The sequence below is a fragment of the Penicilliopsis zonata genome (assembly GCF_001890105.1).
Source record: "Penicilliopsis zonata CBS 506.65 unplaced genomic scaffold ASPZOscaffold_10, whole genome shotgun sequence".
NCBI classification, from domain to species: domain Eukaryota; kingdom Fungi; phylum Ascomycota; class Eurotiomycetes; order Eurotiales; family Aspergillaceae; genus Penicilliopsis; species Penicilliopsis zonata.
In genome coordinates, this window is record NW_019208919.1 from 80,486 (window position 1) to 98,129 (window position 17,644).

Sequence of the window (17,644 nt, forward strand, 5' to 3'; positions counted from 1 at the left end):
ATTTTCTAATTTTCTTTTATCCGGCTTGCAAGCGATGGAGTAATTGAGTTCCTGCAGGGCGTACACGAGCAGACTTAGGAATCCTTCGGCGATCTGCAGATAGATGAATGGTGACTGGACGAGGAATTGGTTAGTTAGCAGTGTTAGTCAGTCTAGGCATGGCTTTTAATATAAAACCAACCACTCGGCTAGAGCTACAGAGTAACCAACAGCGGAGGAGTAAGTCCATACTCGTAGACTCGTAGTCGTACAATGCCATGCTCGGAAAACCTCCGCAAGTAGAGAGCGCTGATCAGTCAGAGTCGATACCTTGTAGGGAATATGCTCCGCATGGAGTACTCAGCACACTGTACTGGGGTAGCGGAAAGAGACTTTATTATCCAGTAAGAAGAACAACAATGATGGTTCAGTCATTGGAATGATTCCAGGACTCGGGAGGAGACAGAAGAACGAATTTGTTCAGAGCCCGAGTGGAAGCTTCCCCCACCTGCTCCACTAGGAAAGAACTCCGTAGTGGTCCTTATGCTAGAGCTACAATATCGATTGTTGATTTATTATCGGATTCCATGCGATATGTTTCTATGTGAAATTGAATGGAGTTTATATTCTATACTGATTCCAATAATTATTCCAATCTAAGAGAGAATATTCTAGCTCCAAATGACATGCAGGAACTGACAATTGACTTTTACTAGCCAGGGAGTTAGTAGGTTGCTAGCAAGGTACTCCGTTCATCGGAACTACTAGTATACTCCATATGCCGTTCATGGTTAGTGACTTGTACTTAGCCCTACGGCTACCTTGTAACCACCTACGGAGTTCCCTACTTGACTCCATTAGATTGATAGGGGCGAATTAATAACCGAATGTTGTAATATTAGATAGAGATGGAAATACTAGTTATTAAATACTATTATTTATTTATTATTAGTATTTACTCCATAGTAAAGCCATAGACTAAATTATTACTAGCAGAACCTGACTCTGATTGGTGGGAAACTTTCCGAGTCTTTAGCCCTGCTTACTTAAGCTTCTCCTCCGGCCTACGGAGGAAACGAGTACTCCGTAAGAGACTTGAGTAACAGGTCTACGTTACTACCTACCTAGTACTAAGTAACTAGTTAGCTGTTAATGTAATACAGGTACCTACTACTACAACTACTACCTAGTAGTTACTAGGTATCTGTGTAGTACGGAGAACTCTGTAGTGATGGCCACTGCAGCAACTCACTGCAATGTCCACTAACAACACCATAATAAGTATGCATTTTAACTAAATAATATTTAATTAGCTTATAGTAGGATTTTTGTTCTTTATATCATAAAAATAGTCTATATCAAATAGATCATCTCTTAATAAAAGTTTAATCATAGATCTTAATCTCTAATTTATAGAGTATATTATATCTTAATCTGATAAATGCACATCTATTCCTAGGTAGTGAGTGATGTTGATTTACTGAATATCGCTGGACCTTCAAGGTGGGGGGGGCCTTAACAGTAGCTACCTTACGGAGTACCTACCTTAGGTACCTCTATGGAGTAGTTATGAAGTATGAGTAACCTAAACATGTAGTGCTGGTTAAGTAAAGTTAGTATTATTAAAACTAATTAACTTATTACTAGTTAGTACTGCCGGTTTCCGGGTTTCAGGCCTTCCTTATTGCTCTCGTTGGGGCAATTGCAGGCGCTGTCCAGCTTGGCTGGCTCCATCTGACGACTCCCCGACCTCGCTCCGGTGCCGTTCAATGGACTCTCTCCCACTCCCGAAACTCACTCTCTGGTCAACAACCCACTCTCCAATGTCCAGTGGCGGATTGCCTGGTGATATGGACACCGGTAGTCCAGCAGTTGATGGTAGACGCTGCTGCGATGCCGTCTTGGCTCGGTCCTGGGGTTGTACGGAGTGAGGAGCCCGATTGACTCGATCTCATTTAGACCTACTACAGGACTTCTTTTTGTCAATCTTTCCCCCTCTCAGTTCCATCGTTGGATCTTCCGGTGGTTCTACTTCTCTTCTTCTTCTCATCTGTGTCCTCGCCGTCGGTGTTCCACCTCCTCACAAAAATGGCTGCAGGCGAGGCTTCAGAGTCGGTCAAAGCGGTCGAGATGGGCCCCAAAGAGGATCAGTTGCAGGAAGAGCTGGTCAATGAGTCGGGTCATACCCAGGAAATGGAACGCAACTTCAGTCTGCTCAGTATCTGTGCAATTGCCGTCACCACAGGAAGCACATGGATTGCCCAGGGAGGCAGTGTTGTACGTTTGAACTCCCACCCCCAATATCGAGAGAGAAAGGCTAATATTATTCTTGAAAATAGGTTACAGCTTTGAGTAATGGCGGTCTCGCGGGAACGATCTATGAATTGTAAGAACGAACCCGTTCCAGTCGCTGCGTTGGACGACATGGATTCTAATTTTCCCGAATAGTATCGCTGTCTCCATATGTTACTGGCTGGTGGCCGCATCCATCGCCGAATTGGCCTCGGGAATGCCCTCTTCGAGTGGAGGTTGGTGTCTTCTTCTTCGTCTCCGTCATCCCCCGTTCTCATCAGCATCTAAACTGATGGTCTAGTGTATCACTGGGCAACCATCACTGCGGGCAAGTACGGTCGCGCGTGCGGCTTCTTCGCAGGCTGGTGGAACTGCCTGGCATGGATTCTAGGTGCCGCCTCCATGTCTGCCATTCTCGGTCAACAGACCGTCTCTATGTACGCCTTGATGCACCCTGAGTATACCGTACACGCGTGGCATGTCTTCATCAGCTTCGTTCTCTCCACCTGGCTGTGCTGCTGCGTTGTACTTTTCATGAACCGCGCTCTCCCCCACATTGGAAACATCGGCATGTTCTTCATCCTCTCCGGCGTCCTCATTACCATCATCGTCTGCGCCGTCATGCCCCATGTGAATGGCGTCCCTTACGCGACCAACGCCCAGGTCTGGACGGACTGGCAGAACAGCACCGGATACTCCAGTAACGGTTTTGTTTTCGTCGCCGGAATGCTGAATGGCGCATACAGTGTCGGCACCCCAGACTGCTCTTCCCATCTTGCTGAGGAAATTCCCAAGTGAGTCTCTATTTCGCTGTACCTAGCGAGCCCTCTCGTTTCCAAGAAATCTTGCTGAAACTCCGAGCAGACCAAGCCGGAACATCCCCAAAGCCGTGCTAGCCCAGATGGCGGTGGGCTTTATCACGGGCCTGCTGTACATGATCGCCATCTTCTACTCCATCCGCAGCCTGGATGATGTGATCAACAGTCGTTACAGCCTTCCTCTGGCCGAGATCTACTATCAGGCCACCGGTACCCACGGAGGCGCCCTGGGTTTGCTAATTCTCGCCTTCCTCCCTACCGTGATCACCTGTGCCGGCTGCTACATCACAGCCGGCCGGACGCTGTGGACCATCTCTCGCGACGGGGCTACTCCGTTCAGCGGCTGGCTCTCCCAGATCAGCCCTACCTTCCACAACCCCTTCAACGCCACGCTGGCCTGTGGCATCATCAACACCGTCCTCGCCTGTATCTACGTGGGTTCCAGCACCGCTTTTAGCGCCTTCATCGACTCGTTCGTGCAGCTGTCCAGCTTGTCCTACTTTGCCGCCATCTTGCCTCACCTCCTCACCCGCCGGTCCACATTTGCCCCCGGGGTTTTCTGGATGAAGGGAGCAATCGGCTACATCGTCAATGCTTTGAGCTGCATCTACATCATTGCCTTTGTCGTCATCTTTTGCTTCCCTTATGCGATCCCCACCGACGCCCAGTCCATGAACTACACGAGCTTGATGACCGGGGGGTTAACTCTCTTCGTCGCCGTGTGGTGGTTTTTCCGCCGCAACAGCTACGAGGGACCAAAGGGCATTCCTTTGTCGGACAAGACCGAGATGGACGACGCCAAATAAAATACTACTAAACTTTGTTTTCTTCCTTAAACAAGGTCCTAATCAACTTGGATCATCCGTTCTTCTTTCGGCGCTATAGTAGTATACAGTACCTTAGTTAATATCTAGTATAGAAATATATGCCTGGAGCTACCCAAGTACTTTATTTATAATATTACCCAGTAAAGGTCAGTACTAGTTACTAGTAGTTAATGTACGGAAATTCCTGCACCCTGATTCTTCAATCTCACGTGATCACGCGTTAAGAGTCGCGTCGGCCGCGACCTGATCTTTCCTACCGATAAGAGGATTGGGAAACCAACGACCTCAAGCTGGAGACCAAACCCCCCTCCAGGCTCCTTCACGATGGTCTTCAAGCCGTTCAAGCCTCTTTCGATCAATAAGCCTCCTGTATCGTCACTTCCTTCCTCGTTAGAATCCCCTGACGACTCTCAACCGCCGGCCAAGAAGCCACGCATCGACGACGAGGCCGGACATGCTGTGAAAGGCTCTTCTGGCCGTGTTCCTCGCAAGAATCTCCCGGTGGTGGAGCTGGGAACTCAAGCTGTCGAGACCGAATCCGCTAGCACAAGTGATGACAGATACTATAATGTTCTGTGGTAGGTCTCTTCCTTTTACTTTTTTACGTTGAATACGCGCTAATGCCAAAACTAATATCAGGCGCAAATATACCACGAAGAAAAACAAGACATGGGACGGGGACGGAATCCTCGCCGTACGGAGTGGCTACGCCTACCTCCAGGATGTGTCTGGGAAAGACATGGGCCGCGTGATGGTCAGTTCACGACTGGAGGCCGGCTCGGCTCTTTCAATCGGGGGCAAGGAAGTGGAAGTGGATTCGGAAATGGCAAGGGAGGAGTACCTCTCCGGCAGACGGTTTTTGGACATCAAGAAGCCGGTAGCGACACCACAGAGGCCGACGTCTAAGCCGATACAGTTCCAAAGGAAGGAATCGGTGGTTCTGAAGAGAACGTTATCTACGAATTCGAACCAGTCAAGCTCTTCGACGAAGACCACTGTGACGAAACCGGCCGGTTCTTCGCTGCTCACAGCGTATAAGAAGCCGATCTTAGATACGACTCCGGTTCCAAAGGTCGAGGCAGGCCAGCCGGTGCCACGACATGACCCGGCTGCACCTGATGCCCTTGTGATGAAGCGACCTGATTCTGTCCCTCGTGGGAAACGGATTGTGGATGTGGTTGTTGACCCGTTGCTCGCCAAACATCTCCGTCCGCACCAGCGCGAAGGTGTTCAGTTTCTATATGAATGCGTCATGGGAATGCGGTCGTTCAATGGCGAGGGAGCCATCCTTGCTGACGACATGGGCCTCGGCAAGACGCTCCAGACTATCACGCTCATCTGGACCTTGTTGAAACAGAACCCGGTTTACGAGGACCCGCCTGTGGTGAAAAAGGCTCTAATAGTCTGCCCCGTAACCCTCATCAATAACTGGAGAAAGGAGTTTCGGAAGTGGTTGGGGAACGAACGAATTGGCGTCTTTGTCTTCGACGACAAAAAAAAGCGTTTAACCGATTTCACAAGGGGAAAGGCATACAGCATTATGATCGTCGGCTATGAGAAACTCAGAACTGTGCAGGAAGGTCTCACCAAGGGTCACGGGGTTGATATCATCATTGCTGATGAAGGGCACCGGCTGAAAACGTTGCAGAATAAGAGCGGCCAAGCGATCCAGTCGCTCAATGCCTCCAAGCGGGTCATTCTCTCGGGCACCCCGATCCAGAACGATTTGAAAGAGTTTTTCGCTGCTGTTGATCTAGTCAACCCGGGCGTCTTGGGCACATTGAAAGCCTTCATTCGTGAGTTTGAGGGACCAATCGTGAAAAGCAGGCAGCCAGAGGCCACCCGAAAGGATATCGAAAAGGGCGAGGCACGAAGCGAAGAACTGAGAAATCTCACCTCTCAGTTCATCCTGCGTCGGACGGCCGACATCCTTGCCAAGTATCTCCCGCCCAAAACGGAATACGTGCTGTTTTGCAGGCCGACCCCGACGCAAGCGAACCTCTACCGGAATGTGCTTGCTTCGCCGGTTTTCCAGGGTATCCTGGGCAGTTCAGAGAGTGCGCTGCAGCTGATCACTATCCTGAAAAAGCTGTGCAATAGCCCTTCCCTGCTTTCAGGCAAAGCGGGGGATGAAGTGCCGAAAAACGACACCATTTCTGCTCTACTATCTTCTCTTCCATCTCAGGTGCTCCGCCATCTGAACCCTTCATCTAGTGCCAAAATCCGTGTCCTAGACCAACTGCTTTATAACCTCCACACGGCAACATCGGAAAAGATTGTTCTCGTGTCGAATTATACCTCTACCCTGAACCTGCTAGCCAACCTGCTTGCTTCGCTCTCCCTGCCGTTTCTGCGTCTGGACGGCAGCACGCCCGCCCAGAAACGCCAGGCGCTCGTCGACGACTTCAACCGGCTACCCGCCAGCGCGTGTTTTGCTTTTCTTCTCTCGGCCAAGGCCGGGGGCACAGGACTCAATCTGATCGGCGCCAGCCGCTTGGTCCTCTTCGACGTGGACTGGAATCCGGCGACGGACATCCAAGCGATGGCACGGATCCACCGCGACGGTCAGAAACGGCACTGCCGGATCTACCGGGTTCTGCTGCAGGGCAGCTTGGAAGAGAAGATCTGGCAGCGGCAGGTCACCAAGTTAGGACTCGCGGATAGCGTGATGGAGCGCCGGGACAGCGTGGCGCAGTTCTCGCGCGATGAGCTCCGAGATCTCTTCCGACTAGATGAGGAAAGCAGATGCCAGACTCATGAACTGCTGGGCTGTGAATGTGGAGGTAAGGGAGGCATGGCCGAGGATACCAGACAGAGCAGCAGGGATAGTTTAGAGGAAGTCCCCAATCCTGACGACGATGATGACATTGAATCTCTCCCCGATCTCCCGACGCTGATAAAGGCGTCGGAGCTCAACATGGAAGAACAAGAACGGCAGGTCCGCGCACGCCGCCACCCTTCCAGCCGGTCCAAAAAGGAGAGTGATACGGAAGTGAACAACATCCGGGAATCCCTCTCGCACTACGCACATATCGACCCTGCTCTCCTTTCTGATCCTGATTCGGCGGAAGCCATCAGACGGGAAGTCGATGACGAGGACGTTCTGCTCCCCTTTTTAAAGGAGGAGGATTGTCGGATTGGATTTATCTTCAAGAAAACCAGTCGGATAGAGGATAGAGCTGTATAGATAAGATGGTAGACAACCTCTGCTGCATCATGATATCTTACTAGTATAGATAGAATATAATAACGACGATGAATTGATAGTGGTATGTATATACATGGGGAAAAAAAATAGTAAGAAACAAAACAAATGGATATCTTAATCATAAAAACTAATAGCGAAGCTTCCCTACCAGGCCAAAGGTATACGCCGCCTCGGCCTCGCTCTTCATCTGGATCATATACACGCGGAACTGTTTGACGGTGACCCCGCCCTGCTTTGCAATGCCGCCGCCCTCGTTCTCCTCCCAGACGGAGACCGCGATGCCCGTGCGGGCCACGCGCTCGAACGAGCTCTCCTCCAGACACACGTCCAAAAGGGTCTCGTCGCGCGTCTTACCGCGGACGATGATGCGTTTGCGCGACTCGGCCTCGCGGCGGGGCGAGCTGGCACCCGACGCTGGCGGGCTGCCGTTGCTCTCTGCTCCGTCCGTGGAGGGAGGGGGGCCGGCAAGACTCGAGTCGCTGCGCCGACTCACGGCCGTGTCCGGGCGTGCAGGACTAGGGTCGGCGGGCATGATGGTCAACCGGGCGGCGCCCATGTCCCGCCATTTGGACTGGGTTTCTCGCAGGTAAAGACGGATCTTGGCGTTGGACAGGCCGATCCCGTCGACGCCCTTGGCTGCGGCGGCGATGCGCTCGATCCCCGAGGACGGGGAAGACGAGCTGGAAAACAGGCTGTCGCCTTTCTGCGAGCTGATCGTCGACCGTCCCAAGTTGAACATCTTGCTGCCGGGGAACCGTTTCAGGGCAGAAAACGCGCTGTTCATGGTCCCCACGCTACTCTCCGAGACATCGGCCAGCGATCGAGGAGAGTTGGATGCACGATAACTCTTGCGGCGGCGTGGCCATCCGAGCCATCCGGTGCGAGTTGTTTCTTCAAAACTGATGGGCTGGTTGCTAAACGGGCCGCGAGCGTTTTGAAGTGCAATGTAAGTCGGGTTGTTTATTCGAGCTTGGTTGATGAGTCCGTACAGGGCCTCACATTCCTCAGTGGTGCGAGAACGGAACAGGATGTTGTTACTGGTCTTGATTTTAGATCGCTCGATGGGAGGAGAGCGGATACTGATGTCAACGGCTGTGCCACGCCGGGTCGGAACGAGCGGTGTCAGCTCCATGGCGATCAAGGGCTGGACCCCGTCCATGGCATTTTCTTCGTTCGCAGAGTGGGCCGCACTCATCTCATACACCTCGATGATACCAGGGGTGATGACAACGCTGCACTCATCAGGTAACAGGGGTTCCCAGGAACCCTTGTCAGACCATGCAAAGATAGAGGCGATGGCTTTGGTTGCCTTGGAGGGCTGCGCAGGCACTGTTCTATATCCTGCCTGCGATGCCGAATTCGAGGGGGATAGAGTACTGTTCTTGGAAGTCAGAACTGATGCCTCCACGGCTGCCCACTTGTCACGAGCGCCACCTCGCTCTGGATGCAAGGATATATCATCTTCATCATCAAATTCGTCGTCCTCATCAGATGCCACCTCCGAAGAGTCCGAGTCTGACGAAATTGATATGGATTCCATATCATAGTGTCGAACTGTTGAGGTATCAGACTCTGATGAATATGAATCGGACGCTGTGGACGGCTCATATTCATGTTTCAAGGGCGACGAAGCTCGCCGCTTTTGCCGCCCAGTGGTAGGACTCAGGAGCGGAACATCAGATGCCTTCTGCTGAGAAGAAGGTGGCGAGCGATGAGGCGGCGGTGCGGGCCCCTCATCCATTACCAGGGAGACCGAGGACTCGTCATCATCGGAGATGGTGCTAGAGGACTCGGTTACATAACTTTGACTGCTTCGAGTCCGAATCTTCTGGATAGTGGGTAGATCCATTGAGGGAACAGAGGACAGGCGCTGAGACATTTTCTCCAAGGTTCGGTTGATGGCGGGTCTAGGAGCGTGCTGCTCGCCGGGAGACTTGCTATCTTCAGGAGACTTTGCTGATTTATAGTGACGCGAGGCGTCATCAGAGTGCTCCTTCTGAGGCGTCACGGGAGTTGCTGCTCTCTGCTCATCGGGAGATAGCTCTCCATAGCGTGAGACCCTCTTCGCCTTGGTGCGTTTCAGTCCATGGGTCTGTTTCTCTTCGGCTGTCTCGGTATCGCGCCGCGAAGGCAGAGGGACTTGGGACTTTTTCACGGGCTTCAGAGGCTTCTCCGAGCTGTTTTCTGCATAGCCCGAGTCACGGGTGATTTCAGAATGCAGAGAGCTTCGCGAGCCAGTAGCTGAAGACGGACCGATGGTGCTGGATTCAGTGCTCGTACCCCCTACAGTGGATGATCGCTTTCTTGTACGAGAAACGGATTTTTCCCTTGTTGGGCTATTGGCCGCACCAGGACCAGACGGACCTCTGCGGTGATGCGAGGTCTCAGCACCTGCAGACTGCCTCCGTTTATGTTCCTTTGCCCGGTCGATGAAACTCTGGGTCCTGCAGATAGCTGGTGGAGTTGGCTTGGTGCCCAGCAACTGAACCCATTCGAGTGCAATTTCCACCTCCTCAATCCGAAGCAAGAGCAATTCTTGCCAGGCTTTCTCCGCCCCAGGGGCGCTTCGCAGCATCATGACAATCTCTCCCTTGGCATCACTGGCACGGGCAGAAATGCAGCCGATATCGATGGGAGGGAAGAGCAGCCAGCGGTCGGCTTGATCGATCTCACAAACGAGCAGATCTCCTCCGGGCCCGGTTTCCGGGGGGTTGTCTCTCAAAAGAAGTTCGACACGACAGTCGATAATCTGACCGCTGGTGTGGTAAAGAGACATGTTGAAGAAGTCACGAGCCCGAACCCGTCGTTTCTGGTCCACAATGACTTCAGTGACAGCATTCAGAGTGGCCGGATCACAAGCCTGCGTGGGATCTATGCTAGCAGCAGATTCATCCTCGAGCCGTGCCCGTTCCTCTCTTGCCCGACGGCGGGCATCGGTGACCAGATTCTGGTAACCCAAAACTACTTCTTCGGCCTTACCAGACGGCTTCAGGGTGTAGATCCCTTTAAATGTCTTTGACAAGTACTTTAGACGTACAAGCGGCCTCTTCAGAAGGTATGCAACGTCGACTTTTTCACCATCGCTGTCGATGACGTCGCCATTCTCATCTCTATCGAGGCCTTCATCCAAGCTCTTAGTATCCGAATTATTCGCACCTTCATCTTCTTCCAGAGGGGCAAGATTGACGATGACGTCTCGGAACCCAAGTCTCCAGGCCTTGAGGTAGTCCCGGTAGACTCGTTGCGCGCCAAACGCCCACGTCATGAGGGCTTCAGCGTTGTCCTGCGGTATCCGCTTATGAAGGGTTTTGAGGCGCTCCAGAGCGACACCCATATCGACGATTGGTTTTGTAAAATTCAAGTCATCCTTTGGATCCAGCGAGGGCCGAAAAAGGCCGGCTGCGATGGCAGAGTCCGACCTAGATAAGACGCAGGCGAGCAGTACGGGAATGACTCCACCGACCAGGGTCTTCAGCTCCCGCATATACTTCGCCTCGTCTGTCGCTAGCTCCTGCATCAACTCCTCGATCGTTACAGCGGTGAGACGAGTCCTGTTGGACCGAACACTTCTGGCCGACCTGATGCTTCGGCTTCTAGAATTCGGAACAGACAAAACTGAGATGAGATCATCATGGGTGGTCAGGCGTCGCTTCAGCTTCGAAGGAACTCTCGGCAGTGAGTGAGGATCGAAAGTATCCCTTTCCTCCGAGTCGGAAACGATATCCTTCAGAGATGAAAGACTTGGGGCTTCTTTTTCCAACAGGCCATCCTTGTTAGTATTTGGAGGCTCGGATCCATCACTCGTGCTCAAGGTCTCTACTGAGGCAATGGTGGAAAGCCTGTGGATGCCAGTGCTAGGGAATGGCCGTCTTAGACCGACAGGAATGGGGGCATTGTTGCTGGAGACTTCAGATCCATCCGAGAACGACTGCGTCTCTATGCCAGAGGCGTTGTGGTGTCCTCCACGTGATTTCTCCCGTGAGACAGTAGAGTCTTCTTTAGGTTTAGGTTTAGGCGATGGGTCGTTGCCCTTTTGTTTGTCTGTTCGCTTTTCAGTCGAGGGTGCAGGGGCCTCGGTTTTCGCCTTTGGAGCCGTTTGGTCAGTTGGCTGATCTTTCTCAGACTTGGGTGAGTCCTCGCCCCCCTTGCTTCGTCGCTTCGCGATGCTCTTGCGGCGTTCGTCATCTGTTGACAGGTCCGTTCCTGTCGTACGTTCACGACTGCTGCCACCGGATTGCTGGGCCTCCTTGAGACGCCTGGATTTGGTGTTTAGCGGCGCTGGGACCTCCACGGGGGTTTCATCTTCATCCATGAAAGGATCTGGTGTATTTGAAAGCCAAGCCTCAATTTTGGCGCCCCGGGTTGGCACAGGTTTCGGCGGCTCTGCTTTTGCAAAGATCTTTTTTGATTCACTGATCATGTGGTCAAGAATCCCGCCCTTTGGTATACTGATGGGTCCCCTGGGTTTATCGCCTAGGCCTGGGGCAGGCCCTGGGGCAGATCCTGGAGCCGGCCCTCGTGCACGCCTTCTGGATAGTTCTGAGAAGTCCGCCTCGCTCGATGCCCATTCAGTCCCATCTTCTTCTGGTGGCGGCGTTGCTCTTCTCATGCTCTCTTTCACCTCGGACTTCTCCTTCGTCTTTGGTTGCGATTTCTTCGAGTTTGTCGACTGAGCTGTGGGGGAGGGAGCCGCATTGTCTGTCACGTCCTCCTCCTCGATCGCGCTCTCGATCATGGACTCGGCCGGCCGGGGAGACTTTGGCTTCCGTGCGGGAGAAGCCACATGGCTCTTGTTTCTCTCGCCGGCTGGCGATGGCTTTGGCTTCTCGTCCCTTTCGGCGCTTCGTTTCTGCACTCGTGGCGACCGTATTTGTTCATTGGTAGTGTAGACCGAAATCCGCTTTGGAGACGGCTTTTTGGGTGGAGGCGTGTTCGCCGAGCTCCGCTTTATTCTCCAGTGCTCATCACTGATCACCCGCTTTCTGGGGGTGGTGTTGACCCGTCGTCTAGCTCTCGGAGTAGTGTTTGATGGTTCCTTTTCCTTCTCCTTGTCTTTCTCCTTCGCCTTATCTTTCTCCTTCTCCTTTTCTTTCTCTTTCTCCTTTTCTTTCTCTTTCTCCTTTTCTTTCTCTTTCTCTTTCTCCTTCTTTTGCTCCCCCTCCTTCTCTTGCTTCGGTTTCGACGCAGACGGGTTCTCCTCGTCTTCCGAGATATACACGTCTGGCGTCGTAACCACTCCGCCGCCTTGCTGCTGCCATTTCCGCACCTTCTCCCGAACCGAATTCGTATCGTAGACACCTAGCGGGGTCCCGATGTCTAGGGGCTTTTTCGTGGGCGACGGCGTCTTGGGAGCACCTCCCCGCACGGCGGCTTGAGTGGGAGTCGCAGGAGACGGCATCGAGGGCTACCTATGGTATAGATTACCTCAGTTAGCATGTAGCATTCCCAGTACGCAGCCAGCCGAGACAAGATCCATAGCAGTGCCTGGAGAATAACTGGAGGGGAAGCAATATCCACCCCCTTCTACCACGACGTCACCGGGCGGGTTGTTTGTTTTGGTGCAACTCAAGGACAAACAAAACTGACTGACTGGGAGGACGACCACGCAAGACTCACACAAACTCTCGACGGAAACGCTTCTTGACGGTCAAAATTAAAGAGCCAGACTGGCTGCAGAAGAAGAAAAGAAAAAACTCGAGACCAAGAAAACCCACAGCTTGCGCACGGCGCACGAGAGAAGCGAGGAAGAGAGTCGGTCAGGCCGGCGCTGGCGATGGGGAACTGGGACTACCGATAAGCCACTCGCAAGTCCCCCTCGTCTGCAGTACCCGGGAAACCGCAAGGGAAGGCGGAAAAAACGATCGCTTTACAGTGGCTGAGCATGAGCCCGATACCAGGGGAGAATCATATGCAAATAATAATTCGGTAGGCACTGGTTGCCTGCTGTTTCTGGTTGGTTAATCCCAGGGGCATGTTTACGGTGGACGAGGGTGTGTTGGGTACCAAGTAAACAAACCACGCCCCTCCAAATACAACCAGATCGATCTACCGGGAGGACAAGGAAAGGAGCCCACGGCTGGGCGCATGTCATTCGCCGTCTCGACGGATTCCCTATTTCCTAGAGTCCCTGACTCCCCTACCAGGGCCTATACTCCTGTTACAGAGTTTCTGTGGCCGTGACCTCAGCCTAGACGCTGGCTTCATCACTCGGATGACACCAGGTTATCCAGCCTACGGCGAGGATCCACCATATCATAGTTATTGACCTGTCACAGCACATTGTCCGTTCAAGGTCCGCGCGTCCCACTCAGCATGGGAGCAGAACAACCTGAAGTCAAGCTTTTGCGGCCGGTAGAACTCGGTGACTCCATGGTCCGAACGATGGCAAAGGTTCAAGGCGCAGTTGCTCCAGTCCCACAAACTCTGGCGTCTCTCTCCAATCAATGCAGCCCACAGGCAGCCAGCTACTTTGGTCACTCCAAGCCAGTCGGTAGGGATCACCGGACCTTCTTTTCCCTATCTCTCAAGGACTTGAACGCGTTGGAGATTGTTTTCGTGCTATCACAGAGATAATCTAGCGAGGCATTATGCGTTAGCAGCAAGCAATAAGAACACCGAACCCTCGAGGATTTCAATGAAAAGGACATACAGAACGGCACAACAATCCAAATGAAATTCATCAGGAAGTAGTAGATCCAAAAATAGAAACGTTCTGGCCGGCAGTACGGGCGATCGTGGATGTAGTCATCGTACAGGCTGGTCGCATAGTATAGGCTATCGCCATACAGATGGCACATGCACATGACAATCTGCAGTGGATGTCGCATCGTGTGTTGAACGAGTACTGTATAGGCGACCACGAAACATAGAGGTCCCCACAGAAACTGTCCAGGGCATCGTCAGTCTATCTCCCTGCTGTAGGCAAAGAAGCAGCTGCCCCAAACTCACCACTGTCATGGTCTCCAGACAGAGCACTAAGGTATCTGCAATCAGATACCGCGAGTCAGAGAGAGCGTACTCTTTCCATAGCTGAGCGAAGAAATCCTGGCTGGACGCCATCCGGTCACGGTTCAGGACAAAGTATCCCTCGAAGAAACAGTGAACCGATCCTGCTGAATAGAGGGCAATCGTCATGTCAGCCCACAAAAAGCCGAGCAAGTCAAGCACGACGCAAAGCTACCCCCCATACGGAGGACATACACAGCACAAACCAGAGAATCGCCAGCCGGTCAGCTCTATTCAAGCTCGGTCGCACATAACTGACGAAAGCGAGCACAGCACCCAGGAAAGCCACGCATCCAGCACCGGCTATCGTGATCAGAGACAGCAGCGAAGCTTCGTTGGCCACATATCCAGGTATTTCGACTCCCAGAGGATAGTATGGGTGAGCTGGAGCGGCTTCTCCAAGCATGGTGGTGAGCGCCAGCGACGATGAAATTTGAGCTCAATTCGCTTTGATTTATCGCTAACTATAATCCGACGATGTACGCAATATGTATATAATGCTGTGTACCACCGTATCACCCCGTAGCTCACGGTAGCAATCCTGGTTGTTGCTCGGCTCTCTCGCTGCAAGGGGAAAAGGCGGTTCGTTTCCACTGGGCGAAAGAAGCTCCACGCCCAAAGCCAACTCCGCAGCGCCCGGCGGTGCCCATCTCCAACTCCTGAGCGTCACTTGCACCACGACACGCCGTCGCGAGGAGCCTGGCTGCTCCATCGTCATCGCCCGCCATGTCTGCGAATTCACCAGAAGACACGAGAAAGCCCCTGGGCATCGATGTGCCCCGCGCCTCTGCTCTCGAGTCGCCGCCTGGCATTGCGGCCCTGTTCGTGATCCGCTTTGACATCAAAGCTGGGTAAGCCTGCCCCTCCGCGCGCACGCACGGCCAAAGAATCGCCATTGATTGACGTCTGTCGCCTTTAGATATGTTATTTCCTGGAAACGGTCCCTTTCTGAAGGTGAGCTCGCACTCTCTTTCCCCATAATGTGGCCGTGAAAAGGACACTCGGGCTAAAACAGCATCGGGGGGTGGGGAATAGTGGACATTGAAGGAGTGGTGGAATACAAGTCGTTGCCCTCCGGTTTGCACAATGTGACTGAGGATATCATGTATGTCGATTATCTTCCTCTCGGGATGTCAATGGTGCGGTGGTGATTTATTGGTGTTTTTCGACAGCTACTTTGTCCACGAACGATTCGCCGGTATCAGCGCTTTTGTCAACCGGCCGGCTGCCGAATCCGATCGCAATGCGCTGATGCTTGCTATTGGTGTTCTGGTGCCGTTGAGCTCTGGCAGGCTGGGGAAGAGCTGGAGACATGCGCCGAGATTGAGGGAGTTGGTAGAGTGAGTGCTCTACGTTGCATACGGGTTGTTCCCTCTCTCTGTGTGCGCCAAGGCTGACATGACACTTCACTACTTTGATAGGAAGTACGCTGATGATATGTCGAATCTCCAACCGCTGGAGAAATACTGGGAGACATATCAGATGCGTGGTGCAGAATTGTCCGCGCCGCCCGATTCGCCTCTGGATTCCCCGATCGGGTCTCGATCGAAGCCGTACAGCGAGCGACCTCAAAGCCTGCGTCGCAATCGCGCCATTAGCGATGCGATAGTGCTGGAGCCGGCGAGGCCGGCTTTGACGCCATTTCATCCCGCTTCATCGCTTCCTGACTTTGTTAACTCGTTCGGCCCCTTGGTCTTCCCTCTGTACCGAGCTGCCCTGCTACGGAAAAGAGTCCTTTTCATGGCCGAGGCCCCGGTCCAAGCACCGTGTAATTATGGTGAGTCTCTAGCGTCTAATATGCTTGAAGCGAACGATTGTGGCCCATATTGACTCGTTCGCAGTATACGATCTGTCCTTATTAGCGTCTCTACCTCAAACACTTCTTCCTCTATTACCATCCAATCTCTTACCACCCCTTCGTCCGCGGCCGCTTTTCAACGTTGGCATCCATGATATTCCCTACCTGTCTACGTTTATCGATGCAAAGACCAGCCCGGACCAGCATCCTAGTTGGATCGCATGCACCACGGACAACATCATGAGCATGAAATCCGAGCTTTATGATGTCCTAGTCACACTCCCTCCACTCTATTCGAAGAACGCCCCAGATAGGGTGTATCCAACGATAATCATCCAGCATGACCGCAAAGACAGAGCCGTGTCGAAAAGCCAAAACATGGAAGCGATCAGTTTGAAAGCTACTCAGCGAGACGCTCGCCGCTACGCCACCCTTCGCAAAGGTCTGCGTTATCTGTCTCTGGAACGCAGCAGCTCTCAATCCTCCGAAGCGGAAGATGGCGACTCCGATGCCGCCTCCACCTTCTCCTCAAGCTCTATCGTTGAGCCTTTATCCTGGACGCGGTTGGCGTACACCTCTTTCATCTGGTGGGCATCAGCCGGCGAAAAACGGGACGGACTAGCAGAAGAGGAAGAAGAGCAGGCGGAACAAGACACACGGCTCCTCGACAGTATAGACAGTCCTCCGCTTTATCACGGTGCACCTCTCCCACGTCGAGGTACCTCCCTCGACGACCCTACCCAACAACCACCGGAAGTCGCGCTGGTCGCATACTTCCGCCGCTGGACGACTCAGATCTTCGTGACCCTCGCCGACGCGATTGCCCGACATGACGGGGATGAGGAGGATGCTGACCCTGCTATTACTCCGGAGCCATACGAAGATGAACCGGACGAGACCCAAGATGGAGATGATGGCGATGACGACCCAGCTACGTTCGCCCCGCCGGAAGAAGGAACAGACACCGTGCCCCTCTTAGAAAGGCAAACACCGGAGCAAGCCGAGCTAGAACAAAGCGAAAACCTCAACGACAACGATCCCGTCAAGATCACAACCGCCGACATGACGGATATGGGCCTCGACATCTGGAGTGCGACGGATCGGGTCTTCGTCGAGCAGCTCGTTCTTCTATGGTGGGGGCGCAGGGCGTACGTGGACGGGGCCCGGATCAGATGCTGTGGTATTCCTATTCTTTGAAAGAAGTAAAAAAAATTGTACAAGTTCGCAATCGCATGACAGTCATATCATGTATGGTGGCTGGTGGTCTGGTCCTTCGTCAATTCTACTATTTTGATCCAGCCTCCCTTTTGTGAATATATATTTCGTCAGAGCAGTTATATGTCAGTATGTATATGATTAATTGACAGATGGGCTATTTCACCATTTCACCAATTCAACCCTCTATTTTCATACCATGAAAGGATTTATCAGAATATTCGGATATGATTAGAATTGAATGATGAAAGTAAGATATATACAAAACTGAATCTCAGGGAAAGTATACTAGCTGTCTACCTATGTCCAACTGAGCAATTTAAGACATGAATAGATGAGAGAAGCAACGGCCGAATCGAAGACAAAGGAAATAAGTTGAGTAGTGAATAGGCCAGTAGCCATGTGTGTAAAAGAATGAGTTTGAAGGACATGAATGGTCATCTAGGGTAAGGGGAGGAGGGGGGGTCATCTTTTCAAGTATCATGCAGGATTTTAAAGACAT

The 17,644-nt window shown here is 52.5% G+C and overlaps 4 protein-coding genes across 4 annotated transcripts; 3 read left to right on the plus strand and 1 right to left on the minus strand.

Annotated features, from left to right (window-relative positions):
- The first annotated feature begins 1,716 nt into the window (after positions 1 to 1,716).
- On the plus strand, positions 1,717 to 4,032 carry ASPZODRAFT_133415 (hypothetical protein). The gene is made up of 5 exons (XM_022723267.1): positions 1,717 to 2,256; positions 2,319 to 2,365; positions 2,428 to 2,507; positions 2,573 to 3,065; positions 3,136 to 4,032. Exons 1-5 carry the CDS (start codon positions 2,068 to 2,070, stop codon positions 3,893 to 3,895), a joined length of 1,569 nt encoding a protein of 522 aa, XP_022580086.1. The 5' UTR covers positions 1,717 to 2,067; the 3' UTR covers positions 3,896 to 4,032.
- Positions 4,033 to 4,240: 208 nt separating this feature from the next.
- ASPZODRAFT_68468 (hypothetical protein) lies at positions 4,241 to 7,103 on the plus strand (the record flags this gene model as incomplete). The annotated part of the gene is made up of 2 exons (XM_022729511.1): positions 4,241 to 4,494; positions 4,556 to 7,103. The coding sequence occupies 2 exons, from the start codon at positions 4,241 to 4,243 to the stop codon at positions 7,101 to 7,103; spliced, it is 2,802 nt and encodes a 933-aa protein (XP_022580087.1).
- Positions 7,104 to 7,251: 148 nt separating this feature from the next.
- On the minus strand, positions 7,252 to 14,776 carry ASPZODRAFT_159873 (hypothetical protein; the record flags this gene model as incomplete). The annotated part of the gene is made up of 6 exons (XM_022726435.1): positions 14,325 to 14,776; positions 14,073 to 14,236; positions 13,774 to 14,008; positions 10,945 to 12,494; positions 9,096 to 10,848; positions 7,252 to 9,065 (listed from the first exon to the last, which is right to left on the minus strand). Exons 1-6 carry the CDS (start codon positions 14,533 to 14,535, stop codon positions 7,252 to 7,254), a joined length of 5,727 nt encoding a protein of 1,908 aa, XP_022580088.1. The 5' UTR covers positions 14,536 to 14,776.
- On the plus strand, positions 14,700 to 17,199 carry ASPZODRAFT_133418 (hypothetical protein). Its single transcript, XM_022723268.1, has 6 exons — positions 14,700 to 14,980; positions 15,049 to 15,083; positions 15,165 to 15,234; positions 15,302 to 15,469; positions 15,551 to 15,906; positions 15,971 to 17,199. The coding sequence occupies exons 1-6, from the start codon at positions 14,856 to 14,858 to the stop codon at positions 17,122 to 17,124; spliced, it is 1,908 nt and encodes a 635-aa protein (XP_022580089.1). The 5' UTR covers positions 14,700 to 14,855; the 3' UTR covers positions 17,125 to 17,199.
- Positions 17,200 to 17,644: the final 445 nt, after the last annotated feature.